The 16,712-nt window shown below is 40.2% G+C and overlaps 1 protein-coding gene across 1 annotated transcript in view; it reads left to right on the forward strand.

The window, feature by feature from the left end:
- LOC109927404 (protein shisa-6-like) overlaps nt 1–16,342 on the forward strand; it is a 486,467-nt gene extending 470,125 nt beyond the window's left edge. The window contains exons 5-6 of the mRNA XM_048610992.1: nt 12,792–12,944; nt 15,756–16,342. Of these exons, the coding sequence (XP_048466949.1) occupies nt 12,792–12,944; nt 15,756–16,342 (740 nt within the window). The remainder of the gene's footprint in view (nt 1–12,791; nt 12,945–15,755) is intronic.
- Nucleotides 16,343–16,712: the final 370 nt, after the last annotated feature.

The following is a 16,712-nucleotide window of genomic DNA, read 5'->3' on the forward strand; positions in this document are numbered from 1 at the left end:
GAGGAGCAGGAAAGCTGACGTTTCGCGTCTGGACCCATCTTCAGTAAGAGGGTCTAGACCCGAAACATCAGCTTTCCTGCTCCTCCGATGCTGCTTGGCCTGCTGTGTTCATCCAGCTCTACACCTTGTTATCTTTTAATACAAAGACATGTTTTCTTTCTCAAATGATTAGAAGAAGCTAATTGATAAAAAGCTTACTTGAGACAGAAGAAAAATAAATTTTGACAATATTGTCATTTAGACATATTTCTTCATGGTTTGCAGTTGGAAAGCCTTGTCCGTTATAAGGAGCATCCGGTTATTCTCTTCTTTTTAGTTGGAGTGGGAAACAGTCAACCTGTAGCTATCAGTTTTCCATCCACCCATAAGTGAAGGTTAACTTCTGTGAATCTAATCTAAAAGATCATGTTTGGAAACAAATGAAAGTGTGCTTTTTTTGTCATTGGACACTTCCCTATCATCTGTAAGGTAGTGATGGAACTGTGTCTGTTTCTGATGGCTCCTGTTTTGAGTTAGTATGCATCGTGAGTACAAGATATATTAACTGCTTTCTTCTTGGCATTGAATTTTGGAAGAAAGAATGAGGAGGCTACACTGCATGGAAAATAAGAATCTAAATGGGTAGAAATGCAATGAAACCTTAGTGTGTGGTTACCTTAATTATCAAAAGTGCAGAGACATGAAGGCCATATGTTATTAAGGCCATGCAATGAAGCAAAGTGTAGGGGCTCATTTCTCAAGGGATAAAATTGAAGCACAAAGAAATTGAGTTAAAACATCACTTTGCCGTCACTAATTGGATGAATCCAACAATGACAACAAGATACCACCGATAATAGTGGCACGTATGACCAGATAGGTCATTTCAAGAATGTTTTGGTTGGAAATTAAGTGTTGGTCATGTATAAAGAGATTATAAAATTGGAGTGTGAGAAAGAATGATGCAGAAATGCTGCCAAAGCACTAATGGGAAGGATGTGTGGAGGACTGAAAACCTAGGTGTTAATGTGAGTTAAGTGTGTACTTGTCATAGTGAACAGATGAAATTCATTTACAGCTCAGGGAATTCACACTTAGGCTAGTGAGAATACCACTTAAATTAATCATTTTACCGAAAGAATTTTATTGTGACCTCAAAACGTATCTGTTGCAGCATAAATAGAATGAAATACAGTATATTGCAAGTTAATGTCAATTCTGTTAATGGATTTATTTCTCTTTCTATTACGAAAAGGTTTTACTTGCAATGTACTGTAAGGAATTATTCTTTGACACAAACCATTTTATAGCCAAGTACATTCCTTTTATTAGAGAAACGCTGGAAGAGGCCAGCCCACTGTGCAGGATGAAGAAGGTAGGAAGAAGGGAAGAGCAGATAAGTCAGGAAATAGTTATATGATGTAAAACTTGTGTTTTAAGGACTGAATTTTAATCCAAAAAGGCAAGCCCATTTTCAATCAGGTCAAGGGATCAGTCTGAGAAATCCATTTTCTGATACAAACCAAACTTCCACTTATTTGTAACTTCAACAAAGGCGAGATCATAAGTGAACAACAGCCTGATCAAAGAAGACAGGCTGTAACTTTAAATATGATAATGAGGCTGTGGGCCTTATTGCCATTCACATAATCACAGGCCATTCAGCCTATAATGGTCACACTAACTCTTCACCAATCATCATTACTTAGTGCCAATATCCTGTTTTCTTCTCATACCCTTGCACAGTTTCTATCCATGGAATCATCCAATGCCCTCTGGAAGGCCTCAATTGAACCACATTTCCAGGGAATATATTCTGTACCCTAGCTACTCGCTGTGTGAAAAAGATTTTGTATCACATCATCCTTGTTTCTTTTGAATATCACTTCAAATCTATTCCCTCTCATTTGTGTTCTTATTATAAGCAAGAACAGACCATCTATTTCTACTCTATCCAGCCCACTTATAAGTTTACAAACCTGTATGGAATTTCCTCCTAGCCTTCTTTAGGGAGAACAATCCCAACTTCTTCAAACCACCTTGATCACTGAAGCTCTTAGTTGGGATTCCAGGCAGCCTCATCAAGGTGGAGACTTGGCAGATCCAAGAGGTAGGCGGCTTCACACCTATCTCCCAGGATACCTGAGCAGTTTCTATGATTTTTTACCAATATATGCACTCCAAAACCTTTTCACAGTAAGGCCTCAAGTGCAGGTCACCTGATCAAACAATCATCATTGGAAATCTACCACTCTTTCTCTCCTCTCCCAACTAATACCCATCCTCATTGGCTTGGACTTACAGATCCTGCAGCCTTCACAATGAGTTTCCTGTCTGATTGGAAGCCAACCTGTCGATCATGGCAAGAAACTGCTGTCTATGGCTCTGAGAGGGTCAACACTGAGCAGTGCCAAAAGCACCAACCATCATTATCATCCAAAATTGACTTGTGAGTAAAACAACCCAGGCTCTTGAAGTGGTGAGAGCTAACATTCGTTCCTCCTCAAAGTCTTTGTCATATTGTCTATCATATAGGAATGCTGGAACAGGAGTAGGCCATTCCATCTTTCAATACTGCCCTGACATTCAATTAGGTCCGTCCTGGGCATGCTGCCATGTTCCAGAGAATTACAGCGCAAGCTGGAGGAACAATATCTCATCTTCAGACTAGGCACTTTACAGCCTTCTGGACTTAGAATTGAGTTCAATGCCTTCAAATTATGAACCATTTCTTCCCTTTCTTTTAGCTTGTTACATTCTAGTATCATGTCCTCTCTCCACACCCCCACTACCCCAGTGGGGCTATCTGTCCTTTCAAGTCTGGCAGTTAGGCACACCATTGTACTGCCATTCTCACATTCTGATCATTTAATCTGAACTACCAAAATCTTTTCTCCACCAGCACCCTGCACCCCACCCCAACCCTCAACTGTAGCATAAATGCTGTACTCTCCACACTTCACTTCAACTCTGATGAAGAGTCATCAAGATTCGAACCGTTCGCTTGCTGTTTCTCTATGGATGCTGTCTGACCTGCTGTGATCTCTCACATTGGTTGTTTTCAATTAGGTCATATCTGATCTACTTCCACATACAATCCTCAATCACTAAGTGACATTCGTCACCAGAAACCTATCAATTGCTGTTTTGAATCTCTCAATGATTGAGCCTTTATCACACTTTGTGGAAAAGAATTAGAAAGATTCACCACCCTCTGAGTGAAGAAATTCAACCTCATCAACATTTCAAATGATTTACACCGTATTCTGATATTATGACCCCTGGTTCTATAGTCACTTGCTAAAGGAAACATTTAAGCTTTTCTCTACCCTGTTACACCCCCCGTAACAACTTCATATGTTTAAAAGAGATCATTGTCATTCTTTGAAACATATGGGAATACAAACCCTTTTACCTCATCTCTTTATGTATGACAAGTTTGCTATCCCAACAAATAATCTGGTGACTTTCCAACGAACTCTCTGTATGGCAGGTATTCCTTGCTTAGATAAGGAGGCCAAACTAAGACACAACATTCCAGTGAGGTCTTTATCCCCTAATGATATCCCCTTGAAAGGAATACCAGTTATTATTTGTCTTCCTAATTGTTTGCTGCATCTTCATGCTGACTATGGACAAGGACACCCAGTTCCCTTTGGACATCTACACTTCGCAATTCTCATCATTTCAGAAATTATCCACCTTTCTGTTTTTTTCCTGCCGAAGTGAATATCTTCACACGTATTCATATTGTATTCCATCTGCCATGTGTTATCCCACACACATTTATTTCATCTAGGTCTTCTTGAAGAATGTTCTTCAAAACTTAAGTTTCTACCCGGTTTAGCATCATCAGCAAATTTAAAAATGTTAAAAATTTAATAAATGTTTAAAAATTTAAAAATGGTTCCCACATCCAAATCATTTAAATGAGAGTATAAACAACTGTGGATCAAGTGCTGATTCTCAAGGTATCCATTGGTAACTGCTTGCTCACCTAAAAATAATCCATTTGTTCCTACTCTCTGCTTTCTCTCTGTTAATTCTCAATCCGTGCTGATATAGGCACCCCAATCCGACACTCTCTAATTTTATTTACTAACCTTCTGCATGGAACTTTAATAAAAAAGCCTTCTGAAAATCCAACTACACCACATCCACTGGTTTTCCTTTGTCTATGATCGAAGTAACATCTCCAAAAAATCCTCCAACAAATTTGTCAAACTTGATTTCCCTTTCATGAATCAATGTTGATCTGCCTATATTTTTCTATTATTTTCTAAATGTCTAGTTATAACATCCTTTGTAATAGATTCTGACATCTTCACAGACAGTAAGCTAACAGTTCTCCATTGTCCCTCTTCCTGTCTTCTTAAACAGTAAGGTAACCTCAGGTACCTTTCAGTCAGCAGAACCCTTTCTGGAATGTAGCAGTTTGGAAGAATAATCAGCCATGTATCCATTATTTTTCTAGCAACTTCCTTGCACACTCTGGGATAATGCTCATCCAATCCAGGATATTTATCAACTTTCAATCCAACTTTTTTTTCTTAGTACTATCTCTTAACTAATAATAATTTTGTTTAGCTCCTCGGTTACATAAATGTCTTGAATGCCCAATATTTTTGACAGATTTTCTGTATCTTTTTCTTTGAAAACAGATGTGAAGGAATGCTTAGTTTCTTTACTGGAGAAATATAAATTCCCCTGTTTCTACTTGTAACGGGATTACATTTGTCCTTGCTAATCTTTTTTCCCTTTATTGATGAAAGAGCTTATAGCCTAACTTTATGTTCTTCACTAATTTACATTCCTTTTCCTCCTACTTTTTGAATGTTATTTGTTGGATCCTAAATTGATCCTAATCTGCAGGTTTACCATTGTTTTTGACATCCTTGAAAGTAATTTGCTGTGGTCTAATGTTTAACTTATTTTATTGATTATGTTTGATTCACTTCACCCTTTAGATACTTGTGCCTTAAACGAATGCTCATCTGTTGCAATCTCTGTAGTGTTTCTTGAAATACTAGCTTTTGACTGCCTACCATCAATTTTTTTGGTGTATTTTCTCAATCCACCATAGGCAACTTGGTCCTCATACCCTCGTTGCAAACTTTGTGCAGATTTAAGACCAAAGAATCAGAATAAACTATGTCACGTACAAACTTTACGTTAGATTCTATCAGGTTATGGCCACTATATCTCCTAAAGCTTCTGTCGAGCGGGGTTATTAATTAGCCCTTTCTCTTTACGTAACAGTAAGTTTTAAAAAATGTCTTAGACATACTTGGCCCCTTAACATTCCTAGAATGGGTTCTAGAAACCCATCTCATTTAAACTCCAGGAATTCATTCTCCAAAACATTACTGCTGCCTTCGTCAACCCAGGCTATATGCAAATTAAAGCTGCCCATGATTCTCCTAATACATTTGTTACATGTATCTCTGATTTATAGAGTGCCCAACATTAGCACAAAAATTTGATGGCCTATAAATAACTCCCATCAAAGTTCACTTTCCCTAGCTGTATCTTAGCTGTATTCAAACGGATTCTACATCCTTTGATCTCAGGTTCTCTCTTACTGATTTAATCCATGATTTGAAGGGCTACACAAACTTCCATTTGTTTTTGCCCATCCATCCTAAATTTTGAATGCCTTTGGACATTCAATTCCCAATCTCAGTCACCCTGTAGCCACATGTGTGTGATGACAAATAAATCATATCCGTTTATTTCCATTTGTGCATTCAAATCGTCACCACTTTTATAAATATTTTACACAAGCAGATTGAATACACACAATTCAGCTTTTTTAACCTTGTTGTCCATTTTGATCCTATTTGATTCTTGCTATTGTTACATCCAAGTTCTTCTTGTTTGCTTCTCATTTATTTCTTTTCCCTAGTTTTGCTTCCCTCAAATCTGAGCTCCCTCATAAATTCCTATTCCCCGATCGATCTAGTTTAAATCCTCCTCCACAGCACTGCCAAATGTCCCGGCAAGAACGTTAGTATCAGTCTTGTTAAGACGTAATCAGTTCATCTTGTACAAGTCCTACCTGCTCCAGGACTGTTCCAAATGCTTGGAAATCTAAGTCTTGCCCTCTCAACACCAATTTTCTCGCCGTGGACAGTCGCTGACGTGCAATAAACTTAACTTGTTAACTATAAAAGACTCTTCTAATTAGACCAGGAAGTGCTTTTCCTCTGCAACACTAGACCAAAATGACCCTGTATTCTCCTACATTTAAAGAAGATGGTGGTAATAACATTCACCAGGAGCCATAGCTGATACACTGTTGTCAGCCACTGTGCTCATGGTGGGCCGCGATGTAGCTTTCATTTAGCTGCTCATGCAACACATGGTGAGAGATTGAATGAGATCATTACCCTCAGCTTTAAGTTTTTTGCTCACATAGCACAGTCAAAAGTAGAGAAAAGCTGAAGATTTAAGAAACCCACAGAGGAATTATTCTGTCCATCACGTATTAGCCTACACACTGAGCTTGTCTAGGTCTTCCTGAAGCATCTTCTTAAATCCTTCATTACTAACCTTTGCAAAGTCAGAGTCTTTGGAGGAAATGGTGTAATAGCGGATGTAACATCATTGACAATTTTATGACATTAGTAATGAAATTTTTAAAAAGCTTGAGAGGAGATAGAATCCCTACAGTGTGGAAGCAGGCCATTTGGCCCATCAAGTCCACACTGATCCCCTAAAGAGCATACCCACTATCCCTGTATTTCTCATGGCTAATCCACCTAACCTGCACATCTTTGGACTGTAGGAGGAAACTAGAGCACCAGGAGGAAACCAGTGCAGACACAGGAAGATTCCACATAGACAGCTGCCCAAGGGTGAAATTGAACTCAGATCCCTGGCATTGTGAGGCAGCAGTGCTAACCACTGAGCCACCGTGGCACCCAGTGTTGAGGTGTTCTATATAAAACTGTAAATGTAAATGTTGAATGGCCTAAGCATCACCCACTATGATGATGTCATATGGAGTTGTGGACAGAACAGCTGAAGGTCTTGAAGATGTAATCCTTCTCGGGTTCTCTATAATAATGCCTTGCAGATCAAGATAACCTGTCACTATTGTTAGCATACAATAAACTGTAGCTTGTTAACTAGAAGAGATTATTCTAGTTAGACCAGGAACTGGTTTTCCTCTGCCACACTAGGCCAGGGAGGCCCCGTATCCTGCATTTAATGAGGATGGTGGTAGTAACCTTTAGCAGAAGCAGCAGTTTATACAACGCTGTAAACTGACATGCCCACACAACGGAACATATCACTGATATCATGCACATGAGTCAAACTAATAATGTACAGGCGAATTCTGTGTTGTTAATCTTTACAGGAACCAGTTCAAGTCTACTTCCAACAGGCTTGCTTCTCCATGTCTTATTGAGTCATAAGTTGAAAGTCATTTCTGACAACCTTCTGAGAATCACTGAACTGACCTTCAGCAATAAGGTCCACTCTGCTGATGCTTTTTCCTGGCCACAATAGGACAAATCATCCAGTGTGCTTAAATTTCCATTGGTTCCATCTCTTTGACCAAAAAATATTCATTCACCTAGATTCTGTCTGGTAGCTAACAGAGAAACTTCATTGTTCCCTCGGCTGACTGCAGCAGTTGCCCATGTCTCTTTTACTGACACACACACTCTTCCTTTCTGTGGTCACGGGTTATTTGAATCAGTCATCTATCCATGGGAAAGCCCACTGCTCTGTCGTTGTTTTCAGGAATTAAAACTGACACGAGGATTTCAGTAGCACTTGTCCTAGCCCCTGTCCCCGTGAAATTAGGTCATATCTACGTTTTGCCTAGCAGAACTGGCAGTAGGTCACCTTCTCCCTTTTTACTCATTCATCGGTGATAGTGCAATCAAGTCCTATCATGCCCCAAGTCACCATAAATGTGATAAATTGGTTACACCACCAAATTGCCAAATTCTATTGACCTGACTAATTCAGACTAAAAAGAATATGCACAGCAGGTTTGTGTGCTGAACAAGAAAATAATTGTTCATTACAAACAATTTCTTTTACCAAATGGAGAAAAGGAAACTGAATTGCTAATATATAACTTGAACTCTACCCCTTCTTAATTTCCTCCTTTCACAAACAGTTAGACACACAAGACAGGCAAAATATGGATATTAAGGACGGCAAAAGGATGAAAAATGTCAGAGAAAAGTTCAATAACTTTAGTCTGTACCGCAAGAGTTAATAAGTTGTTTTCTTTTGGTTTCTTCCAATTCGTTTTAGTTTTTGGCTGATGAGACTGGCAAGCCAATGGTGTCTTTTGTTCGCTGTTTGAGAATTTGTCCCTTTCAGAGTTTCTGAAGGTGGTTTTTCCTTCTTCCTTTCAACAAAGGAATTTGCAAAAAGAGCACTTTACAGAGGAAATGTGAGTGAGTTCAGCTACCAGGAGTTCTGTTAGCTTCTCTGCACAAGAAGGAGAGAAAGGTAATTTCTCTCTGCAGGCTATCTATTTCTGTAGCACTGTGTCCACACAAGCCTGTGGGCCCTTGGCAGGGAGTGATTAAGATGTGTTGTCAAACAATTGTCCCTTAGTTCAAGAGCCATGGGCTCCATTCTGTCTGCCTTTGCCCTCACTGTTCCAGGAAAAGGCAACATTGTGTATACAATTCACAATGTGTTCAGTAAACATGATTTTTAAAATTATGCTCATATATTTACACAGATGCTCAGGTTTCAAGAAATAGCTACCATTTTTTAGTGTGCAGTCCAAAAGAAAGGAAATAAAAATGTTGTCTCTGCAACTTGAATTATAATTAACAATTTAAACTATCTTATAAAATCTCACATTCTAAACGATGGTACCACTTATGTAGTGTAACCTCTCGAGATGTTTCATGGTTAAGAAATCGGAGAGTCACTGATTTGAAATCAATGAAAGAGACATAAGAACTGAAGTAAGTTTCAAGTTCTTAAAGAAGAAGAGGTTTGGGAAGATAATTCAGGAGCTTTGGGTCAGGACATCATGAATGAGTGGTTGCCAAAAGTGGGTGAATCAAAACAATGTTTCCTTCAAAAATTCTGCTTAAGTACAGTACAGCGCAAGAATTTAAGAACATGAAGCAACAAGGAAAAGCCTAACAGGCCACAAAACATCCTTTCTTTTTCGTTTGCTCACTTGGAATTGAAATCTGGTAACCAGTCCTGGGAACTGAAGTGGTCCGCATGATTGCTTCATAATTAGATGCCCACTGTAGCATATCCCATTGTGAATTATCTCTGGCGATCTCCATGTTTGGAAACGGATTCCTAGAGAGATAACAAGGTGTTGGCTTTTTGAAAGTACCATTACAATTACACTGTACAGGTGTGGTGATTAACTAATGGAATTATATTTGAATTCACGTGCTGCTGTAGGAAAATATCTAATTAGTACACACTGCGACATTTGCCTACCGTGGAAATGTACACAATCTGTGCTCATTTTCAAGCAGAAAACATGGAAATTGTGGAGAGTTACTCATAGCTATTTCACCAGTTGCTGTTTATCTGGGACTTGTACTGCAGAAAAGGCAAAATATTGCAGCACAGTGAGTAGAGTCCCTGCCTCTGTGCTGGAAGCTCCATGTATAAGCTCCACTTCAGTCCTTGATGGCCAAGGAAGTTGTATTTATAAGATGGCCAAAGGGGAGCAACCTACAATTCCTCACAATGTGCACCAATGACAGGAGGTAAGAGCGGGAGGGCTTCCTGGTCAGCCTGGAAAAGGAAAGAACATTGCAGCCTCTCCTATCACCATCTGTAGCTCCAGACTACAGCGAACATGGACAAGTGCTTGTTTACACAACAACTCAGATTCTCTTAATGAATTGTAGCACAGTGCCTATGCTGAAAAACTCAAAAGTGAAAGTATAAATGTATTGGAGTGAAAAAGTTGTGTGGAAGAGTGGTTTTCAACTGGCATGCTGTGGAACCATTCAAGTGTGCCATTAAATTTTCTGTAAAGGGGTAATAAAAGTCAATGTAAAACAAACATTGTTTCTGCTTAAACAAATAGGGCCATGAAGAGTTAGAAATACTTGTTTTGAACAGATTTTAAAAATGCTGACAGTTGATGACAATATATTTTTTCCAGCGGATTTGAAGCATTAATGTTATTGATCCTTCTTTAGCTTCTTGTGTGCGCTATGTTGCAAACCACTCAGTAAGACTGTAACCATAAAAAATGCAAGTAAATGTGATGTTTATGAACAATCAGTTCAGATGAATAACATGAGTATGCCATGGAATTGTTTGTCTCATTGAAATGTGCCTTGATACTAAAAAAGTGGGAAATCACTGGTGTGGAATTCAAAACCTGCTCCCAAAAAGATTTCCCAATTGTCCTTCAGACATAAGATTCATATCAGATTCATTATTATCAATTACAAGACATGACTGCAGTCAACTTGGAAATATATTGCTGTTCCATCACTGTGATTGGTGTAAAACCCTGGGATTCCCCACAAGGGCACTGTGGGTTTATCTACAGCAAATAGACTGCAGCAATTCAAGAAGGAAGCTCGTCACTACTTTCTCAAGTGAAAATAGTGATGAGTAATAAATGTTGGTCAGCCAAAGTTGGCACATCCTACGAGTGAATAAATAAAAACATAACAACGTTGTGGACAGAACCGTATTGTAGTCTGAGTAATGTGGGCAAGAACTGTGGCAGAATCGAATAGGATGTCCAGTGTTAGGAGTGTCTCACTCCACCTTTTATGCTTTTCAAAAGTGGCAAGGTTGGTTTCTCGTTAGGCAACAATAAACTGCCAACTAAGGAGCATTAAAGCTTGTTAACACCTTATTAGTAGACTAACTCACCTCATTAACATTCAGCTTCCCACCTCACCAAATGTGCCAAATGTGATTGATTAGCGAGAAGTGTGGGTACCTGGCGACATTAGCACACTGCTTTCTCTGAAGGACCCCCATGATGCTCAGGACAAACCACACATACCCCTTATTCTCAGATGTTGGCATCTGGCATTTGACAACCCGTCACAACCAACATGGCACCTCTCATTACACTTGCAGGCTGCACAGGGATGGCAGACTGGCTTTGCAGACTTGGATTAACAAGTCACATTGAAAGGCTGCATCAGAGACATTTTGAGCAGATGGACAGGGAGCCCAGCGCATGGATTGGACTAGGTTGTATCTCAGGGCAGCTAGCTTGCTCTCTTAGCACATTCCCACATGCTCATTGTAGCCATGCCGTACCATACCAATTAGCGCAGTCAAACAACCAGGCAGCTTGCCTTGTTGGTCAGCAGATCCCACTGTAGGGCACACTACTGTATGACACTGCTATGCCAATCTCACAGCTGCTCTAAATGCTAGCAACTTATGTGGCAAACCCGCTGCATGTGCAGGAAGCCGGGAGCTCTGTCTCGACATCTCTGAGGAGTTGTCTTCACCAAAGTCATTGAAGGCACCGATCTGGCACAGTAAGTTAAGGGTACACTCCCAGACTAGCCCAGAGGATTGTCCACAGTCAAGCTTCCAGTCGGGGTGCTTTCAGTCAGGGGGTTCGTACCACTGCAGACTTGGGAGTGGGCCACTGTCAGTCCTCTGGCTCCAAAGCAGCTAATCTTGTGGGTGGGTGCCTAGGACTAATGTAGACAGAAGGGTGGACAGGTACCAGTAAGGGGTCTGAGCACCCTCACCCAAGGCTGTCTGGTTATGACACTCAAGGATGAGGTCCAACGTCAGTCCATTGGGTCTGTCTACAGTGACTGAGGGGTGATAGGGAGGAAGACAAGGAGACCCAGCAAGTTATTCTTTGGAAGTGGGGCTGCAGTGTTGGATGAAGGAGGGATTCTAACTGTGAAGGGGGCAGAACAGTTTCTGCAAGGGATGAATACAGTAAAGCATGGATGGGAAAGGGAATCATGCAGGTTGGAGGGGAGGGTTTGTACATGTTCAGGAGCACCCTGGCTTCAAGGAGGTGGGGATACAATATCAGGGCACACGTGGCCTAGTGGGGGTGAAAGGTGGGCAGTTGCAGACTCATGTAGGTGGGTTCGGTGTGGACCTTAAGTAAGACAGTATGAACCCATGGGAGTTATAGGCTATCAGGAAGGAGATTTAGATGTTTGAGGCCTACTGATTTATAGAGACGGAGGCTGGTAGCCACTGGCCGAGGAGAGCTGGTGGCACCACTGGTGTAGAGATGAAAATAGATGGCACAGTTGTTCGTGCTGGGGCATGTGATGAGGTGTGCTGAGTGACAGGTGTGAAGTGAGCGCAGGCGAGAGAAGACATTGCAGACAGCTGTGGGATGGCAGCTCATGAGCCTTGGTGGGAGGGAGGTACAGCAACAGACATTGAGTGATTGTGAGGTGGCAGAGAGAAGAGTGTGCCACAGCAGGGGAAGCCTATAGCCTTGGTGGCTTGATGGTTAAGTTCAAATGTGTTAATCTAGTGTGTTCCTGAGCTATTCATTCCCCAGTCAGGCTTAGTTGTCTCATGGCAATGAAAATCTCAGTATGGGTACTATCATTGGCCTTTTTTATCACCTACCCCAACACCTAGGGCAGAAAATGCAGCCAGGGTTCCCACTACAGGTTACTGTAACCCCACACTGGGATGTGTGGAGATCAAGGTTAGATATGGTCTGATGCCTGCTTAGTGATGTTACTTGAACAAGGCATAATGGAACTTACTTCAGCATTGTTCAGGCTCTTTAAGAGCACAATAGAAAAGACACAAAATTGATTGAAAGCTTATTGGATAACTTACTTGTTCTTACATAATTCTTTTTTATCTCTTCCCCATAGAAAAGCCTCGGATGAACAGTATTCTTACTTCTGCAACTGAACCATATGATCTGTCTTTCTCAAGATCCTACCAGAGTCTCTCACACCTTCCACCATCTTATGAATCTGCAGTTAAATCTGACATAAGCAAGTATTCTTCAATAAAGCGGTTAAGTAGGTGTTCCGTAATCTTCCATTAACATTATTTTGCATCATACCTACAAAAACAAATCTGGTAACTTGTTTTGTTGTTAATTCCTGTTATTTTCCAACTGCTTCAGTCTTGCAGTCTCCCAGTTGTTGCACAAGCAAGTGTGTCAACTGTTCAACTTCATGGTGCACCATCATTTATTGATGGCCAATCTCTCAGTGTCAATAGAATATTCCATGGATAATTAAGCTCATTGCAGGGATAAAGAATATTAATTGTACTTTTACCTCACCTTATAGGATCATTCCTTTTGCAGTGCTGTTGTTGACTGCTGCTTTGATGGCCATGTTGAAAGGCAAATGAGATGTGGGACCTCTCTCGACAGGTGCATCAGCTAAATACCCCTCCTGAGGTGATGAGCAATATAACTCCCAATGTAAAAGACAAACATCACCTCCCGAATGGTACAAGCAGGCTTATCCTGCAGTTTGTCCAAAAAGTGACAGAGTATCATAATTTCTGACCCGTTTTGAAACAGTTGGGAAAGACTAATGTTCAGAATACTCTTTTGCTACTGAAGTTTCTTTCCCCACCTCATTTCACACAACTCCCATTTCCCCCTCCCCCACAAAATAATTCCTCCCACCACTCCTGAAATATGAACAGGGCCCATTCAAGCAGCAAGATTTCCAGGAGATCTCAAAACCACCTTTTTGTGAAGTTGCTTTGTCTGGTAGAGGGTTTTTGTTGCAGGTACAGAAGTCTTGTATTTCAGCTGCAGTAAAAAACAGAGTATGTAAGAGAAAGTCAGCATCTGCAAGGGAGGCAAGGGCGGCAAGTGCCTAGTGGTGTAGTCATTAGACTATTAATCCAGAAACTCAGCTAATGTTTTGAGGACTTGGGTTCAAATCCCACCATGGCAGATGGTGGAATTTGAGCTAAATTTATTGTCAAAAAAAAATCTGAATTTAATTGTCTATTGATGACCACGAAATAATTGTTGATTGTTGGAATACCCATCTGATTCATTACTGTCCTTTATGGAACGTAACTGCTGACCTTACCTGGTCTGGCCTACAATGTAACTCCAGATCCACAGCAATGTGGTTGACTCTTAACTGCCCCCTGGGCAAATAGGGATGGGCAATAAATGCTGGCCTGGCCTGCATCCTGTGAATAATTTTTAAAAATCTTCCAGACAAATCCTGACACATTATTAAGAACACTGATCTGTCTAAAAATGGAAAAGAATCAGTGCAAAAAGAATCGAGAAATATAACAAAACAAAAATAAAATAACTGAAGACAGAACAAAGGAAATTATTAACTGAGAAATGGAATAACATGAAGAAAACACAAAACCATGAAAAAGCAAACAGGGAAGAGATTAGAATAAAATAAGGGACGGTGAATTACTGAAAAGACCTAACAATTGCAAGTTGGAACAGAAGAGGAAAAACTAACTGGAGCTGAAGTTAGTAATGTGGAGAAATCATTACAAAATGTGAGATATCAAGAAATAAGGAAAGGAAATATGAAATAAGAAAGAAAATGATCGAGCATATTCTTTTTTTTAAAGTTTTTAAACCACACTTGTAGCTAAATGGTAAGAATTTTTTAAATGTGCAAATATAGAGAACTGAAAATAGAAAGAAGAAAACAAATATGCAGCATTTTGTACTGGATACTAAGAAGTTAGCAAGGTCGAATGAGTCTACTAGGGTAGAACCTAACTAGTGGCCACAAGGAACTCCTAATGACATGTAGATGAATAACTCAATAATGTCCATCTTTCCCAAGGCAAGAAATTCTCAAAAATTTTACAGAATTCTGGACTTACTGGAACATTTTAAAATTGCTAAATTGACTGCCAGATTGAGTTCCAAGTAAAATGTTACTACAGCTGTGCATGAACCGTGACTCATTCAGGTCCATTGCTCAGGAGCGATGAACAGGCACTTGAGGTACAAGTCTGAGTGAACACCGCAGTACAAGAGATAACAAGGTGTAGAGCTGGATGAACGCAGCAGGCCAAGCAGCATCAGAGGAGCAGGAAAGTTGACGTTTCAGACCTAGACCCTTCTTCAATCTCCTGGGGATTGTAACAGATCTTTGCTGGGGAAAAGAAAAGGCAGATCAAGTTTAATACTGGATAACTGAGCAAAGGGTACCATGAAAGTTGCAGTTACACTATTGATGCCTGTCTGCTTCTGCTTTGTATTTTCATTGATACCTTTCCCCATGGGAAACATTACTGTCAGTATTTTTCTGTACGAATGGCAGCTTGTTCATTTCACAATCAAATACATTAACATTACACATTTTTCTGCATGAGTATCTGATGTATAATTCTGTTTATAAATGAAAATATAAATAACTCCTGTGTACATTGAGGATATAAAAACCATACATGCCATGTATATTATTGAAGACAGTCTCAAATCTATTATAGCTTCATTGTTCTAACCCAAATTGTAATTAGGGCCGCTGAAATTTCAGTTAATGTAAAATTGGGTAAAAGAAGGCAGTGGAGATGGGACATTCAAAGTGGTGGAATAGCAGAAGATTTTAGAAGTGCTTTTCTTGCTGCTGATTGGAGAAATCAATGCTTCAATACCAAAGGACTGCACAAGAGTTAAAAGTACAGATCTCCACTTCTAACTGTTGGCGTTTTGTTGACGTTGTAGAAGTCTGAGAGATCAGATTTTAAAAATTGTACAAAACTGAAGAAATAGCAGCCCTGACTGTGATAACTATGATCTTTCAGAATTAAAAAGTATTGGGTGGATGACATAAGTATTCTAAAAAGGGTTTTCTTTTGCATCATTCCTGCAGGTGAAAAGGAGATTGACGAATATTACATGAAAAGGCGACACCTTCCAGACTTGGCCGCAAGAGGAACCCTGCCTCTCCACATTATGAAAATGAATCAGGAACACAGTAACACCAGGGAGAGGCCTAGACGACCAGTGCGAGCAATGTCACAGGACAGAGTCCTGTCTCCAGAGAGAGATGTGCCTCAAGAATGTGTCATGACTTACGAGCGCATCCTATCTGATGAACAACTGCTGTCAGCTGAACGTCTTCAGTCCCAGGACCCTCTGCTCTCTCCCGATAAAGTTATGTCCCTCAAACGCTCGGCGTTCCGTGAAAAGGCTATGTCCAGGGCCTTGTCCCAGTCCCACACAGATGTCTTTGTATCCACGCCTGTCTTAGATCGCTATAAGATGACAAAAATGCACTCGCATCCCAGTGCCTCAAACTCTTCTTACAATACCTTAAATATAAATCAAACAAACCACACTGCTGCTAAGCGACATGCCTTTGCTTCACGTCGGCACAACACAGTGGAACAGCTCCACTATATCCCAGGACATCACCGTAATTACCATACAGCCAGCAAAACAGAAGTAACTGTTTGATCTTAATAAAACAATAACACGTCACCGATTCCATAATAACAAGAGTCTGGAATATTTGTCAGTGAGCCAGAGGACAATGGCACTGTCAGACCACACTAATTACTCACGCCCTAATTCCTGACATGTTAGTCGAGCAAATGCATTTGTTTTATCTAAACAAAGTGGCATACTATATGAGGCTTCAGTCTTTCCAGAGACACTTAACATCAGTTCCTTGTTTTATTCAAGGTTTTCATTTTAGTTGGTACATTAGCACAACAGATGGTATTATACCATTCAGGTCACCTGACAGTTTCTATCAAAGGAAGCCATGTGGTATGGTAGTCAATTTAAAGGGCTGATGGATTAAAAGGGCAGTGGCTGAATTTCT

Source organism: Rhincodon typus, chromosome 23 (genome assembly GCF_021869965.1).
Source record: "Rhincodon typus isolate 14 chromosome 23, sRhiTyp1.1, whole genome shotgun sequence".
Taxonomy (NCBI): Eukaryota; Metazoa; Chordata; class Chondrichthyes; order Orectolobiformes; family Rhincodontidae; genus Rhincodon; species Rhincodon typus.